This window comes from Gambusia affinis, linkage group LG23 (genome assembly GCF_019740435.1).
Source record: "Gambusia affinis linkage group LG23, SWU_Gaff_1.0, whole genome shotgun sequence".
In the NCBI taxonomy this organism is placed as follows: Eukaryota; Metazoa; Chordata; class Actinopteri; order Cyprinodontiformes; family Poeciliidae; genus Gambusia; species Gambusia affinis.
The window spans coordinates 954,135-981,577 of record NC_057890.1 but is presented as its reverse complement, the minus strand read 5'-3'; the positions used below and the strand labels follow the sequence as shown (position 1 = coordinate 981,577).

Below are 27,443 nucleotides of genomic sequence, written 5' to 3'. Positions count from 1 at the left end.
TCTCTGGAGGGGACATGAGACTGGTTGGATTTGACTTTTTCTTTATTTTTGCCTCTTTAGATCTTTTACACACAGGACATCTGTAACGTCTTCTAGTTTACACGTCCGGTGTGTAAAATTCAGCTGGCTGAATAATAAGGTACAGCACTGCTGGGTGTGAAGTGAAGAAAAAAACTCTAGTTTCACACACACAATCAAAGTGTTGGTGGCTTGAGGTAGACACAGGACAGAGTGCAGGACTGAATGAGACAGAGGGATGATTCGTTGAAGGGAAAATCTGAAAAAGGAACTACTACTCATTCACTTTCCAGACCACTAGGTGGCGACCATGCGTATTCAAGATGGTTACCAAGCACACATGAAAAATAACTTCTTCCTGGTCTGCAGCAGCTGCTCGCACGTGAGTTGGAACGTTGTCCTGGAGATGTTTACAAACCCAGAAGGACTGAATGACGAACCAGATGAGGGGTTCGGGGCCTTCGTGGCGCTGCAGGGTGGGGCCCTGCAGTCCTCAGGGGTCCCTCAGATCTATTGGAGGAGCCTCTATCACAAGATCACCAACGAGGTGAGCACTGAGCATGCTGAGCATGACCACTGAGCAAGCTCACCTGCATGAAGTGTCGCCTTAACGCGACACTTCATGACACTTCATGCCATCTGCTGTTAGGCTATCCCGCAGTTCGCCGTGTTCTCTGCCTCTCTGCAGGTCTACGATGCCGGGGAGGTGTTTGGAATAATGCAGGTCCAGCAGGAGGAAGATGGGGAGAGAAAAAAGGGCAATTATGGAGTGGTGATTGGGTGTAAAGTGGTTGTTACTCGGGAATGTGGGCTGGAAGTCTCCGATCCAACCAGGTGAAGACCGTAAAAACATAACCTTTCGCTTCTTCAGGACACAAATGACTATCAGCTAAGTGAAACATTCCAGCAAATAGCCTGAGGGGTTTGTGCTCATTATGTGGCGATACATATTTTGTTTGTGCTGCTTTGTTTTCTGAGATATTAAAAATAATTTTTTAGGTCATCCACCAGATGACTAATGACGGCACAAATGGAGCACTGAAAAACGTAACCCACTTTGGTTTGTTTTGGAGGAAGATTGGGAGGGATGGTGACCTCTGAAAGACCTAAAAAAATATTTTAATATATCAGAAACCAAAGCAGCATCAACAAAAAATACAGAACCCTAACCAAAACTCAATTCACACCTTAGTCCTAAGTCCAAACGTTTCCCCTTGTGGGGTCCAGGCTTCAAACAGTGGTTCCCCATCGAAGTAGTATGTGTCAGGAAAAATGGTCCCCACAAGGCATTAAATACATGACACACACACTTCTGTCAAACGAGATGGAAAAAGGATGTAAAGGAAACTGACAATATAACAGGAGGGCTGCAGATAATTATTTTAGTAATCGGACATTCAGACGATTAATCAGATAAAAATTCAATACATTCTGTAGATTTTTCATTGAACCACTTAAGCCTTTTTATATACAACACCAGATATACATTATATTAGAAATAATTCAGGTCCTTTTTAAAATAACAACAAACATTTTATTGCCTGAAATACAATAAAATGCAACTTTTTAAAGAAAATATTTGTTGTGGGAAAACCTAATGACTGTGAAAATCACTCAGTCTTATTTCATACCAGATACATGATGGAGAGACACCAAAAATTCCTGAACAGTCCGAATAGAGCTCCAGGTCAGACTGATGGTGGGTTCTGTGTTGGTTCTGTCTGGGCTTTAGACCAAGCCAGACAGGTTCATTAAGAACAAAGACATAAATCATGTCATCAGATTAAAGTCATCACATATTACTTAGTAATAACAATTTTCACCATAATGGTAAAGGCAAAATGGATATATATTGTTGTATGGTTTGGGTTAATTACTCGTCTTTTTTGAGGTTGTATACTACAGCTAATGATTAATCAATTACTAAATTAGTTGATTATTATTTCAATAACTGATTAATCTGATGGATAATTTCATCTCTATTTAACACACATTAAAACTGAATATCGTTACCTGGTATGATGACGGTCGGCTGTGTATTGCTATCATATTAACTGAAACAAGGTGTGCCTAATAAAGTGGCCCATTACTATAAATGAGGGAGAAAGACGAGCAGAGATGTCACCAGATCTACAAGCTTGAACATTTTCACAGGTGGAGCTGCTGATGCCTGCTGCTGATACATAGTGATGCTTTTCACAACATCCTGCTGAAATCCCGTCTCCAACCAGGCTTTCTGTGCTCCTCCTGCAGCATCTTTCTGGTGGACCATGCTTGGACGTACCGGGTGGAGCAAGCCCGGCAGCACCTGGAGCAGATTCCGGGACTGCTGCCCAGGATGGCCTCCCTCATGGGGGTGGACTTCCATGGCGAGGTTCCCCCTCCAGATGTAGTGGAGTTGATATTGGAGCGCATGTGGAAATATAACCAGACCTACCAGCTGTCCCAGGGGGCAAGTCTGAGAACAGCTTCACACTGCAGCTCCCTCTCTGTCAGCATGTGTTTCAGCCCCCTTCTCTGCTGCGTGTGTGCGTGCATGTGTGTGTGCAGTCAGCAGAGGAAAAAGTTCCTGTGTGGTACATCATGGATGAGTTTGGCTCCCAGGTCCAGCACTCGGACCATCCCAGCTGCTGCATGGCCCCCTTCTTCTACATGCAGGGTCAGCTGGCCTACACTCTGCTCTGGCCTCTGCAAGATCTGCAAGAAGGTGGTAAGGACACAACCTGATCCAAACACACAACCTGATCCAAACACACACCCTGATACAAACACACACCCTGGTATCATTTCTAGACTCTGCTGCTCTCCTGGCTAATGAAAGTGACTTTGTCTTTAGACATTGTCTTGGAAAATAAAACTTTGACTTTTCTGGGCAGAATGAACTGATAACGGAGGCTTCTGAGCAAGTGTTTTTCTTATAAAACTGATAAGGGAGGTTTTCAGAGGAGATGTTTTTCCTCTTTCCCCTGAATCTCCTTTAAACCGGGTTTGATTTCGGGACAGGCACCGTGTACCTGACTGGAAAGGGATATAAGAAGAATTGTATGTTTTAAGTTTATTTTCTTCTCTCTCTAATTGACCTCTGAGAATCACTGTCCATTTATTCTGACTTTCTCTGATGAAAATAGTGTTTCACTATTGTTAATTATTGAAAGAATATTCCTTAACAAAACATTTTCATAGATTGATTCCAAGACCTAGAAGTGCATTTCCTCTCCACACTACAGCGTTGGACATCAGAATAGAAGTGTGCAGATATGTTTATGTTAGATCAGCTGGAGAAACTTTGTAACCTTTCAGCCTGTGCAGTTCTGCACATCTCTGATCTGGACAGTAAATTCTGCTTCTCCCTACTGATGGCCAGAGACTCAGTGCTTCCAGCAGCACCCTCTGCTGTCATCTGGGATTACAGAACCATTGTCACATACATAACTAAATAAATAAAAAATTAGTTTATTTTAATTTGGTTCTCTGTAGCTTGTCTTTTCACAGAGACAGGATCTGATCCAGGACTTGTAACATGTGATGCTTAGGTACTTATGATTGGAAAGTGTGGAAGTATAAAAAAAATGCTGAGGAATTATATGTTTGAGGCAGTGTTGTAGTCAAGACCACCTGCCCCGAGACCAAGACAGGACCAAGACCAGAGTGTATCAAGACCGAGTCAAGACCAGCGCACAATAAAATGTGTGCTAAAATGTGAAATATGATCAAAATTGCTAATCAAATTGATCTGAAAGACTCACATTCCCATAAAAACACCTAATTATTAAATACTTAGAGCTTAATATTTATTTTACCAATATTAAAAGCACAAATTAAAAGAACAAACTCTTTGTTCTGCTTATCTAAAAAGATAATGCCCTGAGCATTTGCCAATATCATTCATGTCAGAAATCAGCACTATCAGTGAGGCTCCAGTCCAGGGTTGGCCCAAGCCTCCATGGGGCCCTAAGTGAAATTTGGTTTTGGGGCCCTCTAGTTCTGGTAATAATGGGACTGGCTGCAATCAGCAGTCTGATCATTAGGTCATTCACACACCTGCTATGATCTTATTGCATCTCTGGCAGTGCTTTTTACATTATAGACATATACATAACAGGATACATTTATTGGCCAACTGATTTATTGACCAGCTGATTTCTGGGCGCCAATTTCCTTAATTTTGGGGGATCGTGATCGGCCAATACTTACATGTGAAGCCCATCTTACCCCCTAATCTTATCTTTGTCAGCAAAGGTTTAAAAATCAGCCTCTGTCCCCTTGTGCTCTACAATGAGAGGTTTGACTGACAGACCGGCCCACCAGGTCAGGTCTGAACCTGGTGGCGGGTGGGGTTAACAGTAGGGTTAACAATATTTACCCCACTGTTGCCAACTCAGTCTTTCTTGCTATATTTAGCAACATTTCAGACAAAAACAAATTCATATAAATCAAAATCAGCAGGTCAGGCTCTATAACGATCAGTAACCGGGGATTTGCCAGAAAACTGAATGTGTAGCCAACATTCTTTGATTTAAATAAATTTATCTTAAGTGGATGGATGGATGGATGGATGGATGGATGGATGGATGGATATCTTAAGTGTTACTCCAATAACTAAAATTTAATTTACACCAGGTGAGTCTTTAAAGCACTACAACACTGGTTTGAGGAACCAATGTCTTTTCCTGTCAGTTACTTTTTGTTTGATTCTGTTACAAGCACCCCACTTTCCCATTTGCACAGATGAAGTAACCCGCGATTATGCATATGGGGAGACCAACCCATTGCTACGGAGATGCCGGTTGTTGCCGTGGATACATGATGATCTGGAAGGAGTGAGCAGTGCTATCACAGAACCAGCAGATTCTTATTATGAGGTGAGGACAATCACTGTGGACCCTTAATCAAAGGACAAACTTTGATGACGGGTTCCGGATCATTTGACCCTGAGCTCTTTCAGCCTCGGTTGAACAACAACACAATATATTCCTGCAACTAACAGAAAAACGAGGTGCATGCTTACTTCTTCCACTGCTATCTGACTCGTCAGAGTTCAGGTCTGGAGCATTCAATTACCACAAAGGTGAGAGAGAGAATATGTCATATGCGTATTTATTATTATGGATGTTAGGATGGGCAGGAAGCCATGGTGGAGCCATGGTTGGTGCTCTGATGATGTCACTTGCAGCAACACTTGGGGCCGTGGTTTAATGGACGCAAATAAACCCAGATTATTCTTTTTGCCTTAGAGGCAAACAGCCACAAGTTCAAAGTAGTTCAGATGGAAACCTAAAATCATGTTACATCTCATCCTCTGTCTGGGTGTTACCATGGCTGACTCAAATAAACCCAGATATTTGATTTTGTCTTATAGAAATTCATTGCTGACCCAAAAATAATGAAAACAGTTAGTTGTAGCTCTGACTCCATTCTGCACCTCCATCTATTCAAATTCACCTGCTTGTGGAGCTTTGTTTGAAATGTGACTCCAGATTATTCACATATCTCTTTATAGTGCATATCTGAAATATTTGAAAAGAAAGTACTACTGGAAAGCCAAAACACCTAGGTGCAATGCTACTTAAAAAAAATGATAATACATTATTGTTATTCATCACTCATGCATATGTCATACATGACAACATGAGGTTAACAGGAGCAAAATGGCTGAGGCAGAGTGCTGAAACCAAACAGACTTGTCAGAAATCAAAAGTAAAACGCATAACTGCAAATAGCTAAATGGATAAACAACCTGAACAGAGCTCTAAGAAAACCAAAAAATGAGACTTGACAGGAAAACATAAGGCTGGTGAAGAGACAGACAAGGCAACAGCTGAACCAAGATAAAAGGAACAAGTGAAGAGCATTAGACTAAGAAAAGGCATAAACTGCACAAAATGTAAAAAGTATTACAACTGTAGAGTAGAATGAGAAACAAAGTGAAGGTAGGATCAGGATGCTGTGAGGTACAGAACAACAGATAGGGAAAAAAAAAAGACTTGAACTAGCAGTAAAACATAAAAGCAAAATGCTGAGAAAACAGAACCAGAAAAATGAAGACGGGGAAAAGAATGACTAGAGAAATAGAGGAGCAAAGAACCAATATAAACAAAATAATTAACTCAGATTAAACTTGATAATCTTGACACAAAACTGAACACAAACCTACATACAAGAGTAAAGCAAAGTCTTTGAATAACAAACATATGAAGTTACACTATGAAAAATAAAACTCTAACACCCAGACATTATGACAGTAAGCCTGAAGGGTTCCAGGTCAAGTCAAGTACAAACTTGACTTGAATCTGACTCCAGTCCACACCAGAACAATTCTGCATTAAAAAAGGTTTTAATCTTATGTAATATTTGAATTTTTACTTTTCATTAGTCGTTTACCAGAATCATCTGAATAAATAGAAATAAAGAGTTCAGCTGCATCACTCTTTGAGCAATGAATCAGTTTTACTGTTTGAATTGAATTCTCATCGACTGAGATGCTTTTGCAAATCAAACAACATATTTCCAGGTCTGTAAAGTTCTCCTGGTTCATGTTTCCAGGCCATCACACGAGAGAACAATGAACAGCTTCCTTTGGAAATCCAGCCTTTTACTGTTCCCAAAGACAAAATCCTCAAGTAAGTCTGACCTCAGCAACACACCGGTGGAGGATGGAAGCTGGAAACCATCGGACTTCAGGAGGTCTGCCGGGATACCAAGGCTTCAGCGGCAGATCTTTTAAGTTGATCTGCTTTTGATTCCAGAGTCTTCACTCAAATGTCTCAAGTAAGAAATAACCTGACACATCCTCGCTTCATTCTGGTGGAGGAAGAGGATGAGGCTGACATCATTTGGAATTATGATCACATCAAAGACTACAGGTTAGCACCACACACCCTGGTCAGAGCTATGGAGGAGAAGAAAGTCAACAGGCCCAACTTAAGCAAACAGAAAATATTTGATGTATCGGATTGCAGTTTAAAGGTTATCTCAGTAAATTTGAATATGTACCATTGTCAGTTATAGAAACTGTTGAAGTCAGATGCTGCTGCTTGGTAATTAGATGGACCTAACAGTAAAACGTTTTGGTTGTTTCATTCCAGTTCTGTTTATTTAGCAACCTAATCACAGAAATTGTCAGAAGTCAAAAAGCCCTTTCAATTATCATAATAATAATAATAATAATCTATGTTGTTCACAGATGTGGAACTCTGCCTTTGGCTTTAGTTTTTTTTGCCTTTGATATAAATCTCCCAGCATCCTCAGCTCATACTGGTGATTCTGGACTGTCTATTTTTGTCCTTCACACAATGGTGTTCCTAGCAGGTGCATATTCAATGAGATTTTTATACACTGTATCTAAAGTCTTTTTGTTGCATGAATTAATTTTCCTGATTAAATACATATGCTATGTACCTTTTATATGTCCAGACATATAGTCAATTCATGCAAGCAAGTTCAGTTTATTATTCAAATTGGGGAAGTTTCTCATCTATGGAAACCTAGAAAATTGCATTGAGTCACTCATTTTGCAGCAATCTCTCCTTCTGAGCGTGCCTGTAGGGATAATTGAGCGTTAGCGGCTGTCTATCACGACCAACACACAAAATAACGGAGCTCCTATCCAGGGTACCTTCTGTGTCAAAGACAAAGTAAAGAGTTTATGGCAGTAGTTGTAACCCCAGGCCTGGAGGGCCAGTGTCCTGTAGGTGTGTCTCTACAGGACAAACCTACAGTGTCCTGTAGGAATCAAATAATAAGGTCATTAGCAAGACTCTGGAGAACCTCACTGCACTGAGAAGGTGATTCAGTTATTTGATTGAAGTGTGTGGGACCAGGGAGACATGCAACAAGAGTTGCAGGACAGCTGCCATTGAGAGCCAGGATTGATCTAGAGCCAGTTACATAATTTGTGCCATGATCCAGTTACAGTCAGAGGCAGACATGACTCAGTGTTGGGATAATTACTCATCAGCAGACGAGCATGATTTAGGAAGCAGCAGAAAATAACATTTTCAATTTGATTTTATTTCAAATATGTAATAAACAAAAATAAACACAATTAACTCCACACTCAATACCCAAATGACACAGAGCAATGCAAAAATGGAACAATAAAAAATAACCAAACCAAACTATTATAGCTTACATATTTGAAAAGGAGTGGGAAGAAGAACTTATTTGATCTCGCCCCCTCTGCAAAACTTACTAATAATTTGCTTCTCTCTTCCTTATTTAAAATTATAATAACTTCAAAGGACTTAAACAATTATCTTAACATCACTGATAAGTTGGATTTGAGTTTGAGCAGAACTTGTGTGGTGTGCGTGTGTGGTAGGAAGCTGAGTGAAGAGCGGCCTCATGTCATGCTGAACCAGTTCCCCTGCGAGAGCTTAGTGACCGTGAAGGACTGCCTGGCTGCCGTGGGCCGCAGGCTGAAAGGCGGTCCCACGCCCGACTGGCTTCCAGAGACCTTCAACCTTCAGACGGAGCTTCCACACTTCATCAAACATTATCAGCTGAGACGACTCAGGTTGGATCCTGTTTTTTACTCAGTAGTATCACGGCTTTGTTTTTCTAAATCAGCTTGACGTTTGAAAATCTTGAGGCATCGTCACAAGCTGCTGCTTAACCTTGTTGTCATACCAACTCAGATGGGAACCTTGATATACCTTTTACTGGTTTTCAGGGGAGAAGACAACAATTGGATCTGTAAGCCGTGGAACTTGGCCCGGGGTCTGGACACACACATCACCAGTAATCTGGACTGCATCATCAGACAGAGAGAGAGCACACCAAAGGTACCAGCACACTCATCAGTCTGAGATGAAACCTGTTGGGTTTATTTTAGTTCCTAACCTGCAAAGAATCAACCAAAGACATAAATTGCTTTTCTGCAGTAGAGGGAAGCAGAGCAAGACACAGAGAACCGCTGTCAAACACTGTCTGGGGTCAACTCCGCAGGCTCTCAGTCCCCAACTGCCTTTTATTATGATTACAAGGAAAGAAGTTGGGCTTTTTCACACAGTCACACAAACAATTGATCAAAGACCTCTACCAAAGAATGTTCTGGAACCTTCTGTGGACATGCCCTTACAAGGGCACAAGGCTGACCGTTATAAATCAGCTTCACAGGCAGCTAATGACACAGGAATGTGTAAACGTTTCTAACCCCCAACCAAACATCCAAAAAACAGTTAATAGTGTGCCACAAAAGAAATGAGGCAAGTAAACAACACACAGAATAATAAACCAGATGAGACTTTGACATCATTGGGCAGCTAACATCTCTGCAGACTCCACACATCCTGGAGCCTCATGTATAAAGTGTCCAAAAAAATGTGAGGCGCCATATTTTAAATACGAGTCGACATGTGTAAAAATAAACGTGATGTGAAAGTTTGCATAAATATAAACAAACTTTTGACGTGCCTTGAAAATATGCAGCAACCATGCAAAGCTTTTTTCTGCACAATAACAAATCCCTAAAGGCCAAAACTCACCTACATACACTGAAACCTGACTGCATTCAGAGTTATTTAACCCTGAAATGCACTGAAAAAAAAATGCGGGTTAGGGAAAATGCAATTAACTCCAAACAGTTGGGGTGGATGATTTTAAGGTGAACAAGGTGTAAGGGGTTGCCAACCTTTTTGAGACTGGGAGCTACTTCACGGGTACAGAGTAACACGAAGGGCTACTTGTTTGATAGAGACATACATTTTCTTGGCTCAGCCTTTATAACAATAATACATATATGTATATATGATTACATTCTGCCTGATCATATTAATGTTGGGGACTACTCCCAATAGTTATCAGTAATGATTTACCATGGCAGATATGGTTAACTGCTATTATGTGATCAGAAGTTCTTAGTTCAGAGTTTTAAGTTTGATTCCCTTTTGGAGCTTTTCTGTGTGATTCTAAGTTGCCCACAAGTGACTTGAGAGTATGGATTGTTGCAGCTGCAGCTGTACAGCTGTACGCTCTGAGATTTTCCTTAAAATAAAATTTTAAAAAAGAAAAGAAAATTATTGTATTTTTTATTATCCAACCCTCTTTACTATTAACAAAATTGTGGAGAGAAGAAAAAGTTGTTTTGTGCCAAAACATCTTGTATGTTGGCACATCAGTGTGAGTCTGTGGGGATCAAAGGGTACGCCAAAGCCTAAATCTTATTGGTCAGTTTGCTTTTTCTGTGAGCTAAAAATGATGAGTGGAGTTTGAAGCTCCCATAGTCCTAAGATCCTGCCTGAGCTTTTTGCAGTGGTGCCCGCCGGTGTGGATAATGCCCCCTGGTGTAGATAATCACACATACACAAATAGCTATGCAAATGTTCTGTGTAATTGTGGAAGGCTTTCACTCTGATGGAGAACATTGCCATTGGAAGGAATCAGAGGGAATTGGAGTTTTTATTTTTATAAAGTGAACTCATGTATTCTGAAATGCACCTTTTTATATAAAATATATAATTATTATGATTCGGACTACGTGCTCCATTTCTTGTAAATTAGGATGTATAAAGGAAAGATGTCTAGGCATGTGTGTGTGCATGGTTTTATACGTCAGAATTTTTTTGTGCGCCTCACTTTTCTAAATTTGTCCCTACACCAACTTTTAGTGTGAAAGCTGCACACTCTAATATGTGAGGCCCCTGGTCACAGACTGGTTAGACATTTAGCTTCAGATTGACGAGACCAGGAGATATTTTGATTATCCAGAACAAAACATGACAACTGAAAACAGATACAATGGAAATAAAAACACAGACAAGCCAACCCATACGTAAATTGGATCAGGATGTCTGTAAACAAAACTGCATCGAGCTCATTTTAACTCATCATGCTATTAATTGCTAAAAGCCTGCCACAATTTTGTTGTTTCACAAATTTTACTGAAGGTGTTTTTACTGCATCCATTACTTATGAATCTGAACAGAGTTTCTATAATCTTTTGTTTCCTGGGGCATAAATATAATGTTACACAGAGGCCCACTTCCCTACTGGCCTCAGGGTGTCTGCGTGTGTGTGTTCTTCTCAGGTGGTGTGTAAGTACCTGAATGATCCAGTGCTGTTCAGAAGAGAAGTAGGAATGGTAAAGTTTGACGTTCGCTACATGCTGATGCTGCGCTCGGTGCAGCCACTGCGTCTCTACGTCTACAATGTCTTCTGGCTGCGCTTCGCCAACAAGTGAGGAATGTTTTCCATCAGGATGGAGAAACGGAATGGATCCCTTTCCCTTCTCATCTGGCAGCAAATGAACCTTTGTTCTGTTGTTTAGGCCCTTCTCTTTGGATCATTTCGATGACTACCAGAAACACTTCACTGTTATGAACTATGCAGAAGGAATGCAGCTTAAACAGGTACATGCTTTGCTTTTGGAATCCTTCTGCAAAATGTTGACTGTTGGTTATTTCTAATTTTATGAAGATGGAATTTTATTTGGGGTGACCATATTTTCATTTGGGAAAACCAGGACACCATGACACGTTGGGGGGGGGGCGGGGGGGGGGACACCACGACACGTGGGATTACATCACACGCAGTGCCCTAGTGCCCGTAAATTTAATGGTAATCAAGGTAATTTAAAAAACAGGACATTTCCTCACTTTCTAAAAAAAGGACGTGAAATACGGACATGTCCCGGGAAATATGGACTTTTGGTCACCCTAATTTTATTTGAACACTCCAGCAGTTCTTTTGTTTCTCACCTCAGTAGATTTGAATATCATAATTTCAGCAACTGGATTCAAAAAGTGAAGCTAATGTTACTCTATATAGATTCATTCCACATTTCATTCAGCATCTACTTACAGTGGCTTACTCTCTCTGTGGAAGCTGTCTGTGTTTTATTGATCAAAAATAGATTTTAGGTTTTTATTAGCTAATCATTAATAGAAACACACAAGTTTCACTTTTTGAATTAATTTAATGAAAGAAATAATTTTTTCACTGATCTTTTTGGTTTATTGAGATGCAAGTCTGAATGAATTTCTGTCCTCTCTTTTGGAATCATTGCAGGTTCACTATGATGAGTTCATCCCCATGTTTGAGCAACAGTACCCTCAGTATTCATGGAAAGACGTGGAAGTAAGTCTGAATAGATGAACCAACTTATTTCCCCTTTTTGGTGATAAAATATTTAGCTTCGATTAATTTGGTTTAATTAATGCAGCAAATATTTGGCATGAGTACTTCTTAGGAGACAGACATCTTCACCTCAAGTAAATGTAGCTCATAATACCTGTCTATGAATCTAAATTATGAAATATTGTGAATATGGGCCTATTCTTTTGTTGGGAAAATTTTGAAACCACTTGGGTGACTTTTTTCAATATTTATTGTTAGATAAAATTATACTGTTTTTGGGGGGAACATTTTACAAGCATATCATATTTCTTTCACCTGATGTTAGCTTGAAAACATCATTCAGTTTTCCTTCTACATGTACAGGGCTTAAAGATCATGTTTCCACTTAACCGCACTGACTGTACAAAGTGACACAGAGATGCTGAAGACTTCTGACTAAAGAACTAAATGACACAAACAGGTTTCTGTAGAAAAAGGTTTACACTTTTATGTTTTTCCTCAACACAACTGCATAATTCAGAAAGCATTACATGTAAAGCTGCTGGTTTTCCTGCCATGTGACATTTTGAATGTTACTGCAGCTTGATTTGAATCTGAAATTCTGGTTTCCACTAAACTGAAATAGAAATTCAAGAAGAGTGATGCGAGTTGTGGCAGTTTTTACTAAAAATGACTTCAAAGCAAAGGACTGGCAGTAGTTATACTTCAATTCAATTTGTCACAGTACACATGTACAATGAGATTAAAAGTCACCTGGGATTGCCCATGGTGCTTTTTTCTGAGCTACTGTATAATACAGTACACAACTGATGTCTTTAGTGTAGTTTAACTGGATTATTTGAGGGTAATTTTATTTTTGCCTTTCATTGTTTTTCTTTTCAGCCTTTTGATCTTTTTCTTTTTATATATTCTCTAGCTCCATTTTCTTAGGTGTGTCAGGTATGATTTTTTGTTTTGCTTTCATTCTCCTCTTTGTGTCTGACTCTTCAAGAATGTGATTAAATGACCAATTTCTCCATAAGTCACCCCACTCTTCTTCACTTCGTCATAATCATATTTGTCAATTCAGTCTTTAACCAATCAATCACAATCAATGAAGTGCAGACTCTTCTATTTATTAGATTATTATTTTTATGATGCACAATATATCAGCACCAACATTGGTATAGGATGATATTGGTCATTTGAGTTAGACTGGGGTGTCTGGTGATGTCATGCTTATTTTGTTATGCAACAGTGATGGTGATGCAGCAAAGGATTGTGGGGAGTTTAACTGAATTGGTGAAGCATTGGTGAAATCAGTAGTGTGGTATTTGTTTTTATGTTTTCAAAAGTGTAGTTAAATAATTATAATATGATGTTGGTAAATATCAGGCATTTGCCAAAGAGAAATATTACATTGGATATTGATGTCAGCCCAAATTTTTCTATCAATGTATCCCTAGTTTTTTGTTGCATCATACCAATGAAAAATATTTGTTTGAATTTACTCAAATAACTGCAACCTGTTGAAACTTGGATTATTTGGAAATGGACTTCAACATAAAGGGGGCAGACTTTTTTTTCAGGTAGTACCTTAGGAATTTAGTTGCTCAGAGTTGCTTATTATCTTTGTAGTTCCTGTTTTGCTGACATAATGTCGGTGAAGTAGTTAGAAAGGAGTACTAGGGTCAGTTTAGCACCTGCTTCCAACCAACATACATGGACATGACTGTGATTTTTACTGGTCTGTCACTTGTCTTGTGGTTAATAACAAGGTTGTGTCAAGGTTGTTGAAGATCTAAAGATCCATGTTACAAAGTGCAAAACATTCAGCATCCTAGAACAAGCAGACATCATAGCTACACTATCCCCTATAATCAAACAAATACATCAGGGCATGCTTGTGACTCTTCTAATGAAGACCTTCCTGTTTCCATTCGCTTCTCTTTCAGGCAGGCTTATTTAAGGCTTTCAAGGAATTCTTCCAAGCCGCTTCATCTCGGCCAGCACCGTATGGAATCTGTCCATATCAGTCATCCCGGGCCATCTATGCTGTGGATCTCATGTTGAAGTGGTGTCAAGGGCAAAATGGTAATCTTTAAAGCTCCACTATCATCACTATCTCTTTTTGCATGTTTCTGTATTTCCATTTGAATATCTCCTAGTTCTAGAAACAGTCCAAGAACAACAACAAGAAAAAAATACACCCAGACTTTTTTTTGGGGGGAATATGTAAATTTTGTCCTGGTTTGTGCAAAACAGCCTGTTTCAAAAACTTTTAGATTTTTGGTCATGCAGGTGTCGCTACATATTCTCCCCGTCACAGAGAACAGAGCTTCATTTTAAATGTCCCTGCAATCTTGCCAAAGAAAGTTGTAGTTTGAGCCGATCAGTTTAGGAAGGAGTCCTTTGAAACAGACCAACAGAGTAGGACTTGCCTAAATACATTCACTGAAGGAAGATTATGATCCTACTGTTAGTCACAAATCTGCAAATTTAAGTATAATAAAATATTGTGTGCTTTGAATTGTTATTCAGCACAAACATGGTTTGACATTTAGCACAAGCTAACACTGAACGATTGCTTCTGCTAGTCCCATGTCTCACTCTGTTCCCCACAATATCTGTGCATTTATTGTCAAATGTGATGATCTACATTGAGAACTGATCAGGTGAAATCTCAATATCTGAGAATGATTTTGTGTACTAAATGTAATGGACATGTTTTATATAGGCCACAAAGCCCAGCTTGTTCCAGGGATCATATTAGTGGACCGTTAAAGTTAGTGTTTGCATTGTACAATATAGAATAACAGTTATGATTAAGACTATAATGGGATCCTTCTGCTGTTAAAGGTTTGAGCTTGATCCCGCTGCACAGTGGGCTGTTGCAAACTGAATATTGTAGTAATCGATTAATCGAGTAATTGGATTTAAAAAATGATAAAATAAAGTACTGGTAAATCTAACATAACAGCAGTGTTACTATCAAATACCAACATCAGTCCAATTGTTCATATTTGAACTTCCCTAACCAGCTTAAGAAATTAACCTGTAACAATAATAGTTCACTTTCTAAGTTAACCTGAAGAAAAGTTATACAAAAATTTAAAATTATATTCAATTTAATAATAAAGAGGCAGGTTCACAAATACGCTTAGATTTTTTTTTTTTTATGTGTATACTCCATCTTTTTGTTTATGTATTCATCTCCAGTCAATTTAATAGATGAACTCTCACCTTGCCCAAACATTTATAGCTTTTCTGTTCATGTTAGTTAGCGATAGAATTTGGCTTCTTAGTTCGTCACAGAAACTCATCTACCAGCTCTGTACCACCATTATGAGTTCTGCCATTCTTTTGATGAGACTGAGATGATATGAAATTAATTTTACGGTTCGTCCGTAAAGCTATAGTTACATCATAAGCATCAGCTACACAACAGCACCCGCAGTATTCAATCTATCTGCTCACCTGTATAAGTACACCTGCAGCGCTCTTCCCCGCCGTTCGCTCTGAACTACCACCAAGCAGCAGCTCTAGGAGGAGAAAAGCTGCCATACTCCAAACATCGTGCCAGTTATTTTAAGGATGCTTATCAGCCCCCCGAAAAACAATAAAACCCCGGACATTATCATGAATCAATAAAATCCTTCCAGGGCGAACTTGAAAATGCTGCTAACACTTAGCTTTTATCAACAACTCAGTCAGAAGTGAGCGTGCTGTGCAACGCTAATATTGACCCAGCCAGAACACGGTGTGCTAAATAATAAAGCATAAATTGACAGATACATTTTCCTCAAGGAATTTTAATAATCGAGGTACTCGAATCACTGGAGGAATTGTTTCAGCCCTAGATTGGACTTTCTGTATTTCAATAATTCTTGACATGTATGGATTTATAACAGTGTTGCACATCTATTTTGATCATAATCACTGCTCCAAAACTCTTAAATGTTATTGCTGGGAAAATTCATTTGGAGTCCCACTGTTTGATGATCCCTCCTGTACAGCTAGTTAAAATATCAGAAGGTTATTGATTTACTAACGCACCTTGTTTACCATTGATCTGTTTTGTGTTTCTTTTACACTCTTCATTATTATGTACTATTTTAAGAACAGTATAAATGTTCTTCTTGGTTCAGGTGAGCGGATCATGCAGCCTCAGATCCTGGAGTTGAACTTTAGCCCTGACTGTGCCCGCGCCTGCCTCTACCATCCGGAATTCTACAACCACATGTTCCAGACTCTCTTCCTGGATCAGCCCGAGAACTGTCCAGTCACTCAGATAGTGTGAACAAAGCTTAACTACTGAAGACTCTTTATGGTTTAGGCTTTTATCAGCTTTTTCAGTATTAAACTGGTTGATGTGTTTCACCGCCACATATTTTGTGCAAACAGTTATAAGGTAAACAACCTGCTCAGAAAGTAGAGGTGTCCAAGTTTTTTGTTTTCAAACAGAAAATCTGACCTTGGTAGATGACAAATGGCACACATCTACTGACTGAATTTAATGAAAACAGGAAAATAAATACATAAGCAATTAATACAGCTGTATTATAAGAAAATGCATTTCAGCCACAAAATGTTAGGCTACGTAAAATGACAGAGTGGGGTCAGTGGATGCTGAAGCTTATAGTGTGAAGAGGTTGCCAATATTCTGCAGTAAATTGCGCCAGTACTTCATATAGGACATATGAAGATTAGCTCAAGAACAGTGCGCAGAGAGCTTCATGGAATAGGTTTCCATGGTGAGCACTTGCATCCAAGCCATACATCACCAAGTACAATGCAAAGCATTGGATGCAGTGGTGTAAAACACACCGCCACTGGACTCTAGAGCAGTGGGGGCGCATTCTCTGGAGTGACGAATCGCGCTTCTCCATCTGGCAATCTGATGGCAGATTCTGGTGTGGATGGCCATTCAAGTTCATCCACCTCTTTAGTGCAACCCAAGAGAACACCTTTGGGATGAATTAGAGCAGAGACTGAGAGCCAGGCCTTCTTGTCCAACATCAGTATGTGACCTCACAAATGCACTTCTGTAAGAATGGTCAAAAATACCCATGAACACATGGAACACTTTGTGTTCATGAACACATGAACACAAAGCTTGTGGACAGCCATCCCAGAAGAGTAGAAGGTGTTCTAGCTGCAAAGAATGGACCAATGTCATACTGAACCCTATGGATTAGGAATGGGATGTTAAGTTTATATGTGAGTCAAGGCAGGTGAGTGAATACTTTTGGTATTGTAGTGTATTTTACCACCATCAAAGAACACATTATTAAAGTGATGATGCTAAATCAAATGATTATAATAAAAAAATCATCTCAATCTAAGAACACATCTTTCTAACTCTGAAACTGAATTTGAGAGACTGTGCATGAAATTTGAACCCCAATACAGGCCTGATGGAGAATGAGCCCCAACAAAGTGTGTGGAAGGCAGGATGCAGTCCCTTTTAACCAATTGATATTGATATCCTTGCTGGCCAGTGAGACTTCGTCTTGAACATTGGGGCCTCCAGGCCTCAGCTGGTGGTTGAGCTCCAGTTTAGAACTGCAGTCTTTAGGAATTCCTGGGTTGTTTCCTCACACACAGAATAGCCCTATATTGTCCTTCAGTTCATGGATCCTCTTTGAGGTTTGAATCAGGGCCTCGATGTGAGCGCAGTGACTGCCTGGAAGGAAAGCCCATTGTTCCTCTTCTTGTGATATACTTTATGGGACTCTTTCTCTCACTGACACCCAGACCCTCACTGATTGCATCACCAAAACGGATGCTTTATCTTTGGCTCTCCTGAATTTAGCCACCAAGCCAGCTTTAGATGGAGCTCTTGGTCCTGCTTGGGAAAGCCTTGACACTGGGTTGCTTAAAAGCCACTTTCACTACACGTAGCTCACTCTTTCCATCCTCCCAGTTGTTTCAGTTCCTTCTTTTGACCAACCTTCTGCTTCCAGAGGGCCCAACGATCAACACTTACTCTTTCTTGGTTCCTCTTTTACCTGGTTGGTGCATCTCGTGTATCCTTTGGTCAACACAATTCTCCTTTCAGTTCCCCAGTCTCTGACCTTTACCTAACATCTATTTGTAATGCATTACAACACTCTACATGTCAACAACTTACATTAACCTCTATTAATCTTTAATTGTAGTTACTCATTACTTTTGATTACAAATGCATTATAATTGATGACATCTTTGATTAGTGTTAAAATTACCAATATATTGGTGCTTCAAAACCTTCTTTTACTTTAGGCCAATTATAATGACATTTCTGATTTTCACATGACATCTTGTGTTCTAATAGACGAATTATTAATTACCCTTTTTATTTGGATTATGTATTGGGATGAGGTCAAACTACACCTAACTTGACAGGCCGCTCACCTTGCAGCAGAGTTTGTTTTTCCAAACGGGAATCTGTTGGCAACTAATGGATTCTAAAAAGCTGACTAACTGTGGATGTTTATGAGAAGATTAAGTGGTTTCTTTTGTCTGTAGTTTAACACATACTCCAGTTCAGGACTGATGTGATACGTTCACATTTTTTAACATTGCAAATCAGATTCCTATGGAAAATTGTATGGCTTGGTACCAAGTTTTAATAGGAGGGAATGGAGGGCGGCTCACAATCCACAAGATATCCACAAATGGTGGATAACTGTAACAATTGACAAGTTAAATATATTTATTGAAATTATCTTCACTACCATTATCTAAAATAAGTTTTGATATCTTTTTGAGGGGAAAATGTTTTCTTAGCGCATGTTAACTGCAGACTTTGCAGTTAACACTGCAAAGTACTTCCCTCAAACGAGGGAACTACTTTGATTGTAATTATGCTGTATTACAATCAAAGTTATTGAAATAGAAGTAAACTAATTACATTAAATCTTGACCCTGCAAAACATGGCAAAAAGATGCATAAGAATGTCATACTGAGAACCTAATACACCATTCACATGGTACAGTGTGGTAGTGGCAGCATCATGATGTGGTATTGTGGGGCTCTAGACTAACTTTTTGCACTGGTGCACCTAACTTTTTCTTAGATTCACTTGCACAAAAAATAGGTGCACCCAAATTTCTGACCATACTGCAGTTTTAAAGTTTCTTTGAAAAAAAAAAAAAAAAAAACCTAAAATTAAGGTAATACTGACCTGTAAATGATTAACGGTTTTCTTCATCAAGAACAGCTAAACTGATGAGAGTTGTTTGGAAGTGGGTTGGATGTAACGGAAGACAATCCTGAAGAAAACTTGTTTGAGGCTGCAGAAGACCTGAGTTTGGGCTGGAGGTTCGCCTTTCAGCAGATCAACCAACCTAAACACACAGCCATGCTGTAAATCATGTTGGTGTCATGGTTCAAATAAGAAGTCTGACCTATTGGGTTAGATCAAAAATGGGTTACATTGAAGGATAGCTAATCCTGTGTGGTTCAGTCGAATTCCAGGCCTAATCCAACTGAGAAACTGTTACAAGGCTTTAAAAAAATGTCCACAGATGCTGCCCGTATCACAAAATAAACTTGTGCAACTTTCCAAAGAAGAATCAAAACTTTTGAATACAAATGCAAAATAAAACATCATTTCTACTTCATAATTGTAGCCTCTGTTATATGTTATATAAATGATAATAGTCAAAATTTGTAGTTGTACTTGTACCGTGACAAAATTGAAAATTTCAAGCAATCTGAACACTTTTATAAATAAAATAACTAAACCGTAAAATACTCGTTGCTACATTGATAGCCACGCCTTCCCATGACACCGCCAATCCGAGCTGACGCTGGGGTTATATAAATCCAACGGTCAACGGTTAAGGTTTGCCCCTCCTCCAACTATGATTTCAGAGTAGCTACGTCAAAGTTGGGGGACTTTAGAAGAGCTCGTGCGAGTTGAAGGTAAGGGCAGTGGAAGTCGCGTGACCTCATTCTAATGCATGTTTGTGGATTTGCCCGGCGTGCATTTTGGAAAACCTTGCTCGAAGTTCATCAACGGAAAAAAACAGGAAGTAACTTTCAAGTTGAGAGCAATTGTACGCCAGTAGAAACCAGCAGAACGAGTAAGTGCTTGTGTCTTTTTTGTTCAGACCACCGAGGCATTTAGAGCTGTTCACTGAAATGAAGTTATCCTGCTGTATAGACCTGAAAATGACTAAACCCCGGTTTACTTAACAGAACTAATTCGGAAACGGTTTGAGTCACAGCGTTAATCTAGCGATGTTTTCTTCACCAGCGTTAGATATTACAATTTCCATCTGCAAAGGATTCTTAGGTTAGGGGAGATAGCGAGCTCCTGCCTGTTTATCTGTGTTTAAGCTGATGGCTCATCTGCTAGAAAGCTTCTAAAACCAACATGGTGCCCCATATCACAAAATTGGCCAGGGGGGGGCGTAGAATAAAACAAGATGAGAACAAAATGACAGTCACAATACCCTTCCACGTATAAAACAATTAAGTGTTAAGTGTGATATATGTTCCAAGGGTCCTCGTGTGAAAGTAATTTAAGACTGATTGTCACAATTCTAAATTGGAAAAAGGCCCATTTTGTCCTTTTTGATTAATCGAAGGTTTAATTGTAAGCAACCATTACTTAAGCTCAGTCAAAAAACAGGAAAATCTGGTTTTGTCTTCAAAAATTCTCTTTTAATTTGCATAAATTTTGGGAGCAACAAGGCAAAATTCCAAGACATATTAACCCAGAAGTGATAATTATGATTAATATCGGGTTAATATGTCTTGGAATACAATTCCAAGACATATTAAACCGAAAGTGATTCTAATATGGTACAACAGTGGGAATATAATTTGCCTCCTGGAAAAGGCAGCAGTTTCTTATTGTTATAAAAAAGAGGGTTGAGATATATTTTTTCCAACAGGAAAATGTATGAAAGAAAGAATGGAAAATTGATAACCAAGTCTTGACTTCTATCTGAATAACATGCAAATCTAGAGAGAAATTCCTCATAGCTCAGCAACATAAGACATGAGATTTTTATTTGTCATTATGTTTCTAGAATATAATAAGGCCAAGTCCTTTTCGTCCTGGATTGTGCAGTTGTCATACTGAGGCAAAGGATGCTCACAATCACGGTTCTGTAGACGTTTTTGAGCAACTGAGCAGAATGTCCACCCCTTTTCAATTTCCTGAGGAACAAAGTCTTTGTTGACCCTTCTTTGTCAGAAAGAGGTGTTCATTGTCCGAGGTGAGGTGGATTCCCAGAAATTTGATGTTGCCTGTGCACTCCACTGCCTCCCCTTGAATTCTAATAGGTGGGTGCACTATCCTCCTGTAGTCCAGTACTGTATTACTGTGTTAGTCACACTGATTGTCACTGGATGAATCATTGGAGATGGGACAATTACTTAGTTTAGCTTCAGAGAGCCACTGTTGGAGTAGATGACAAAGGCTCTTTTAAACCCAGGCAAGAAGCTTGGAATGTATAGGTCTGTGCATTTAGGACTGCTTTTCACATCTAATCTTTAATTGGCTGTGTCTTTTTATTTCTCCAGACAAGTCAAGTGCTTCCTAGAAATGTGGTTGTTCCTTCAGCCAAAAGATGATTCAGGATCCTCTGTGAAATGACATGCAGCTATAACCCAGGAATGACATTTTGTCACTATGTACTGAAGATTACAGTGACTCCTCATTCTATTTGGAATCAACTGGACTGGGCACAATCATAACGGAAAATCTCAGGAACCAAAGACCTACCAATTTCACTAAAGACCAAAGCAAACATTATATTCCTTGACTCAAACTATGGAGAGCCTTAGTCTTTAAAGTAAGGATCAGAGCTGGAAATTCCATTTCACAACTTTGCAATTTGGATGTCTACCAGAGAAAACAGATCCTACATGTATGGTGGACAAGAAGAGACAAACTAACAAATGCTCAACTGAATGGGCCTTCAGTCTTTGGTGTGTTTTAGTGTCCCTAGGAAGAAGTGTTTGGAGGCTCAACAAAGGATCCCTTGAACAATTTAGTGATGGAGTCTCCCCATTCAGACCAATATTAATTTCACACCAGTGTTGTATTTTTTTCTAAGTTCTGGAAGAGTCTCAAAGCTTTCATCAGAAAATGTTCTTACATTCGTCTCTTCATTGTCAACCATCCACTGTCAGTGTCTTGACAGACAATATACTGACAAATGACCAAATATGTGAATGGATTGCTTCCATGGTTTCAGAATTTAGGTATGCAAGAGAACACGGTGTATTCACCAGTCGAACCTCTGAGCAACACGACTCTGAAACCAGCACATCACCTCCCACCTTGGTAGTCACCCCCCCCCAGGCCTCCACCTCTGATAAAGACAATGAGCAGAAGCAAAGTTCTAACCTGACTGTTTCTCAGCTGGGTTCTGTCACAGTTGGTCAGTCACCTGAAGAAGACGGTTTGAGGACAACTACAAAATCAAGTTCTGAGAAGAAAGGTGAGCAGGCTGGTGAACCAGATAACAATCATACATGTGACCTTTAACCTCCAGAAGTGTCTTCCTGGGAATAGACTAAAGTAAGGGTGCATCAATAAATCAATCCCAATTTTCTTAATTTTAGGATATCAGCCAATATCTCCATGTACAACAAATCTTATCTACCTCTGAAAAGGCCTGAAAATCAGCCAGTGAGCCCCTATTGCTCTGCTGTGAGAGGTGGCAGACTGATGACCTGCCCACCAGGCCACGTCATCACTGCACGGTTAACAAGTTTCAGCAACTTTTCAGACAAAACAAATCTGTATCAGCCAAAATCAGAATTGGAAGATGAGGCTTTTTGATATTGATTGCCCAAAACACTGCAATTGGTGCGCTCTACTAAAAATTATTTTCTAAGCTAATAATAGAAAACATTTGACCCAAAATGTTATGAAGATATACAATTTTTCAACACATTTTTTTTTCTTTTTCCCAAAACAATACATAAACTTTAGTAGATAAAACGGGGGGAAAAAAAATCACAATATTTTTGATGGGTGTAAAATGAACTGTGACCCCCAGAGTAATTTCAACTAGCTGACTTTTGACCTGTAAAGCAGAAAATTTGGACACAACAGATCTAAATCTTTGTTTGCATTAAAACATAGTGCTTATGCCATTCTTCCTTTATACAATGAGCAAGTTAGAATTATGTGTAATATGACATCAGCAGGGATTTTTTTTCTTCACATTTGAACCTGGACAGATCTTCACTTTTTTTGGTGATGGTGTAATCTACAAGATGGAAAAGGCGTCACCGGTCGATTGGCAGTAGGAGTGCACCAGTTTTTCTGACCAATAACCAAACTGATCTGCTGATTCCGATTTTGGCCGATACCAATTTTTTATTTATGTGGTCTGAATTGTCACTAAAGTATCAAGAGAGTCACCTAATTGGCAATAGTGGGATGAGGATTGCTAACTGCAAATGTGCAGACATGACCTGGTGAGCAGGTCTGCCAGTCAAACCTCTCACAGGTGAGCAAAAGACAACAGTATTTGATTTTTAGACCTTTAGGGTAGATGAGATCAGGGATAAGATTGGCTTCACATAAAGAATTGGCCGATCACCGTTCTCCCAAAATTAAGGAAATCAATGCTGATGAATCGGTGCACCCCTACTTTCCAGATATGTTTATGGAGTAATGATGGATGTTAACATAGAAAATGACATAACTGCACAAATGTTTATTTATTGTTCTGGAAAATTTACAGTTTATTCAAGAGTCCACTGACAGTTATTGCATAGTGTGTAGGTAACATTTTCTATCTTTGAACTCCTACAGAACATTCACAGATCCTGTTGGAAGACTCCAGCACCTATGAGAGGAAGGATGAACAGAGTTCTGTCATTAACACTACCATTAATGCCTTTAGCAGTGATGAACTGATAAAGGAGTCCAATCAAACAGTGGATGGCAATTCACCAGATAAAGACTCCATGTTTCAGTTAGCTGGCAGCAAGACTTTAGATGACAAAGATGGAAAAAATGAAGTTTGTCAGCAGCAAAAGGGGTATGAAGTCAAAGAAGGGAGAGTAGTAGCTGCCTCAAGGTTAAGTACAACCAAAGAAGAGTCCAGGAAAGCTGGTAAAACTCAAACTGATAGAGCAAGCGTGTTGGGTTCACGCCAACGGAACTCAACCAATGTACTGGACAAAAGGTTCCAACAAACCAAACCTAACCATCCAGCACAAAGCAACATAGATGGAACACTAAATTTTCCAATTCTAACTGATCCCCAGTATGATAATATTTCAGATGTGGAAGAGGCTTCAGAGTTGACTGCCAAATTTCTGAGGGTAGAACAATGTGAAGACGCAAGTGAAGATAAGAATCAGGACAATGGAAAACGAGCTGGGAAGATGGGCTCTACCCCACTTGTTGTATCTGATGCCTGCAGTAAAACATTAGAAAATGTGCAGACTTACAATTCCCCCAATACACCCACACTCGATGAAATAACAGATGTCCATTCTCTGTATTCTGTTGAAAATGCTGATGAGTCAGAACATCACTTGTGTATTGAGAGAGATCATGGAGAGCAGACAAACCACTTCTATGAGGAATTTAGTGATGAGTCTGATGAGGAGAGTGAGATTGAGTTTGAAGTGGTACCTGTAATGATGTCAGACCTTAACCCTGAACCGGTGGAAGAGGAGCCTGCTTCAGGAAATGTGATGCAACATGACTGTGATCATGAAAACCAAATACACCAGCATGGCGTAAGTGCAAGAAAACGTTGTGCTCCAACGCCAGTACCAGCATCTGCATTTTCCCAGATTGCCATTTTTGACACGCCAGACGATCAAGAACAAGCCATTAGATGTGGTCAGGTTTCCTTTGTCGCGCTCCCCTGTGGCAGCCCTGAGTCAACATCAGGACAAGGTGAGGACAGTTGTGCCACTGAGGACAGTTCTTATTCATCTGGTCCTGAGTGCAACTATATGACTGTTTCTAAGGAGCTATATAAGAGCATATCATCTGCCCAAAAAAAGACTGGCCACTGTGTCCCTGAAAACAAGGAGAATGTGCAAATGCCTCCAGATGATGGTATAATTGACAACCTGACTTTGGATGTGGAAGATAACCACTGCGAGTCAGAAATGAAGAACCAATCTCAAACTTCAGAGAATTCCAAACAAAATGATGAAAGTGTTGTGATTATTTTGTCTGACTCAGATGAAGAAGGTAGGGAAAAATACTGTATCGCAAAGATGGCTTTGTCTGCAACTTCAGCAGACTGTGGCAGAGGTTCTTCTAGACAAGAGAGGAACACAGGAACTCCTGAAGTAGCAACATTGGACAACAACCAAAAGAGCAGCAGGTCAAGAGTGAGTTGGCAACAGTCTGACAAAGATCCAATAAGAGAGGTTATCTCAGTGGAAGCAGACGACAGTAATGACTTCTCAAATGCAGGTGTAAATGTTTTGGTTCCTGAATGGAAAAAACAGAGAACAGCCTCTAGCCACCCCAGACGGTTATCAGAGGCAGACGTCACTAAAAACGCCTGTATAATTGATCGCATGATTGTTATAGAATCTAAATCTGGTAAGCCAGCTACACTTGTCAGGGTACCCAGAGACCCCAGGCAAGGTCCACATGAATCCATGGCAATGGCAAAGTCTTCATTTACAGAGAGGGATAGGATTAGAAAGCAACCTGACAAACCTGCCTCCATCCCCACTAGAACTCATGTAGAAGCCCACAAGAACTCGTGTAGACGCATCATGCATGCTTCACCATCTTCCTCCTCTGACAACCCTTCAGCAATGGATCATCCCTTCTCTCCTGCAATGTTTCCATCATCTCCAGCTCCTGTTCAGTCAATGCAAGTCACCAGCCATGCAAGGAGAAAAGTGTTTAGCACCTGGAAAGATCAGCATGTCCCTCTGCGCAGGGAGAAAAAACACAAGAGGGCAAATACCTTGAGACATCCTCGCTAGATGGTACACCAGCAGCTCAGATGGCTGTGGTTTTTCCCAGGTTATGATGATCACTGAGAAAAATTCTATTAGGTCATTTATATTTCATTCATAATTCTATTAAACAGTAAAATATGTATAAAGTATCACATTCTGGATGTTATAAGTATATCTTATTGTCTTACTTCCAGTCTTGCATCTCATTGTCTTTTGGGACAAATGTAAATTTCAGATGTCACATGTGAATGTTTTATCAACCTCATGTTGTACTGAACATTTGACTAAAATCCTGACTGCTAACCTACACTGAGTTTTGTTCTTTTCCTCGAGTGCAGCTTTGACTTCAAATTGACTTCATCTGCCTTTAGAGCTGTATATTTCATAACAATCAAAACATATTTTGTTTATTCAAAACAGTAATTAGCTTAAAGGTACCTTTTGAAAATAATGCCATGTTTTCATTAACTAAGAAATCATCAATTTCTGAAATATATCCACTTTTCATTAACACTCAGGTGCCCAAACGTCTTGAGACCTAGAGCTACTGTTTCTCTCACCAGCCGGCTGAGATCTACCTCATGACACGAACACATAAAAATTGTAAATTAAACTCTATTGACTTATTTTATATACAAATATAAATCAGTTATAGCAGAAATATTAAGGTAATAGAAAATCTAATGCAGTTTCTTCCTCAGTGAGATTCTGACACTGGGAGGATGTTACTGGTTTCTCAGTCAGAAGCTGGTAGCAAACCTGAGGCCAGCAGGTGTCAATCAGGTATGGCAGATCTGAACTCTGGTTTGATGACCTCAATATGGGAAATTTTAGACTGATAGGAGGAACCACAGAACTCTGTTAGGTGAAAGCCACATCTTGTGAAATTGGGATATTTTTCCTCCAACAGGTCCCGGAGGAATCATTTCAAAAATGATTCCTGGGATGGCAAAACTGAGCAAGAGGTTTGGTACCCCACAACTTACTGAGACTATGTTCCCATGTTCAGGGCGTAACTGAACCTTTTGCGGTATCTGTTTATGTTTCCCTGTCAACGTGCTGTGTCTACTGGGAGCATGTTGATGGGGGAGGGGAGAATGTGTGCTCACACTAAACTTTGAACCAGTGCTCTCTTCTTGCACACAGAGGGACTAAACTCAGAAACAAGAAAACAGGACACAGAATGGAACAACAGCTTAAGTGTCAGATCAGTTGAAACACATGAGGATGATAAGGCATTGCAGGTAATATTACAAAGTTACAATGGTGTCCAAGAATACAATAAAAACATGAGGCAGCCAAAGTGAGAGAAACTGAACAGGACATAATAAACCAAGACAGGATAATACTAGAGAACTAGGCTAAAAAAGTAAGTAGAAATGTACAGTGAACAAAATCCAAAAATGAACTAAGTTAATGCATAGACATTCAAGCTTTATGGCAAGGCCTTTTGCACAATAAT

General features: G+C 39.6%; 2 protein-coding genes across 4 annotated transcripts; both read left to right on the top strand.

The window, feature by feature from the left end:
• Positions 1-204: 204 nt before the first annotated feature.
• ttll12 (tubulin tyrosine ligase-like family, member 12) lies at positions 205-16,622 on the top strand. Its single transcript, XM_044107590.1, has 14 exons — positions 205-565; positions 707-852; positions 2,272-2,470; positions 2,569-2,728; positions 4,747-4,880; positions 6,562-6,638; positions 6,765-6,881; positions 8,339-8,533; positions 8,690-8,801; positions 11,045-11,193; positions 11,285-11,366; positions 12,025-12,093; positions 14,028-14,166; positions 16,221-16,622. The coding sequence occupies exons 1-14, from the start codon at positions 329-331 to the stop codon at positions 16,370-16,372; spliced, it is 1,968 nt and encodes a 655-aa protein (XP_043963525.1). The 5' UTR covers positions 205-328; the 3' UTR covers positions 16,373-16,622.
• A 3,250-nt stretch (positions 16,623-19,872) lies between these two features.
• LOC122826080 lies at positions 19,873-26,288 on the top strand. 3 transcript variants are annotated; one of them, XM_044107587.1, is made up of 3 exons: positions 19,873-20,145; positions 21,596-22,518; positions 23,847-26,288. In XM_044107587.1, exons 2-3 carry the CDS (start codon positions 22,164-22,166, stop codon positions 26,003-26,005), a joined length of 2,514 nt encoding a protein of 837 aa, XP_043963522.1. In that variant the 5' UTR covers positions 19,873-20,145; positions 21,596-22,163; the 3' UTR covers positions 26,006-26,288. The 3 variants fall into 3 exon arrangements, with proteins under 3 accessions (XP_043963522.1, XP_043963523.1, XP_043963524.1); XM_044107588.1 differs by having other exon boundaries at positions 19,877-19,984; XM_044107589.1 differs by lacking the exon at positions 19,873-20,145 and adding an exon at positions 21,267-21,355.
• The last annotated feature ends 1,155 nt before the right edge of the window (positions 26,289-27,443 follow it).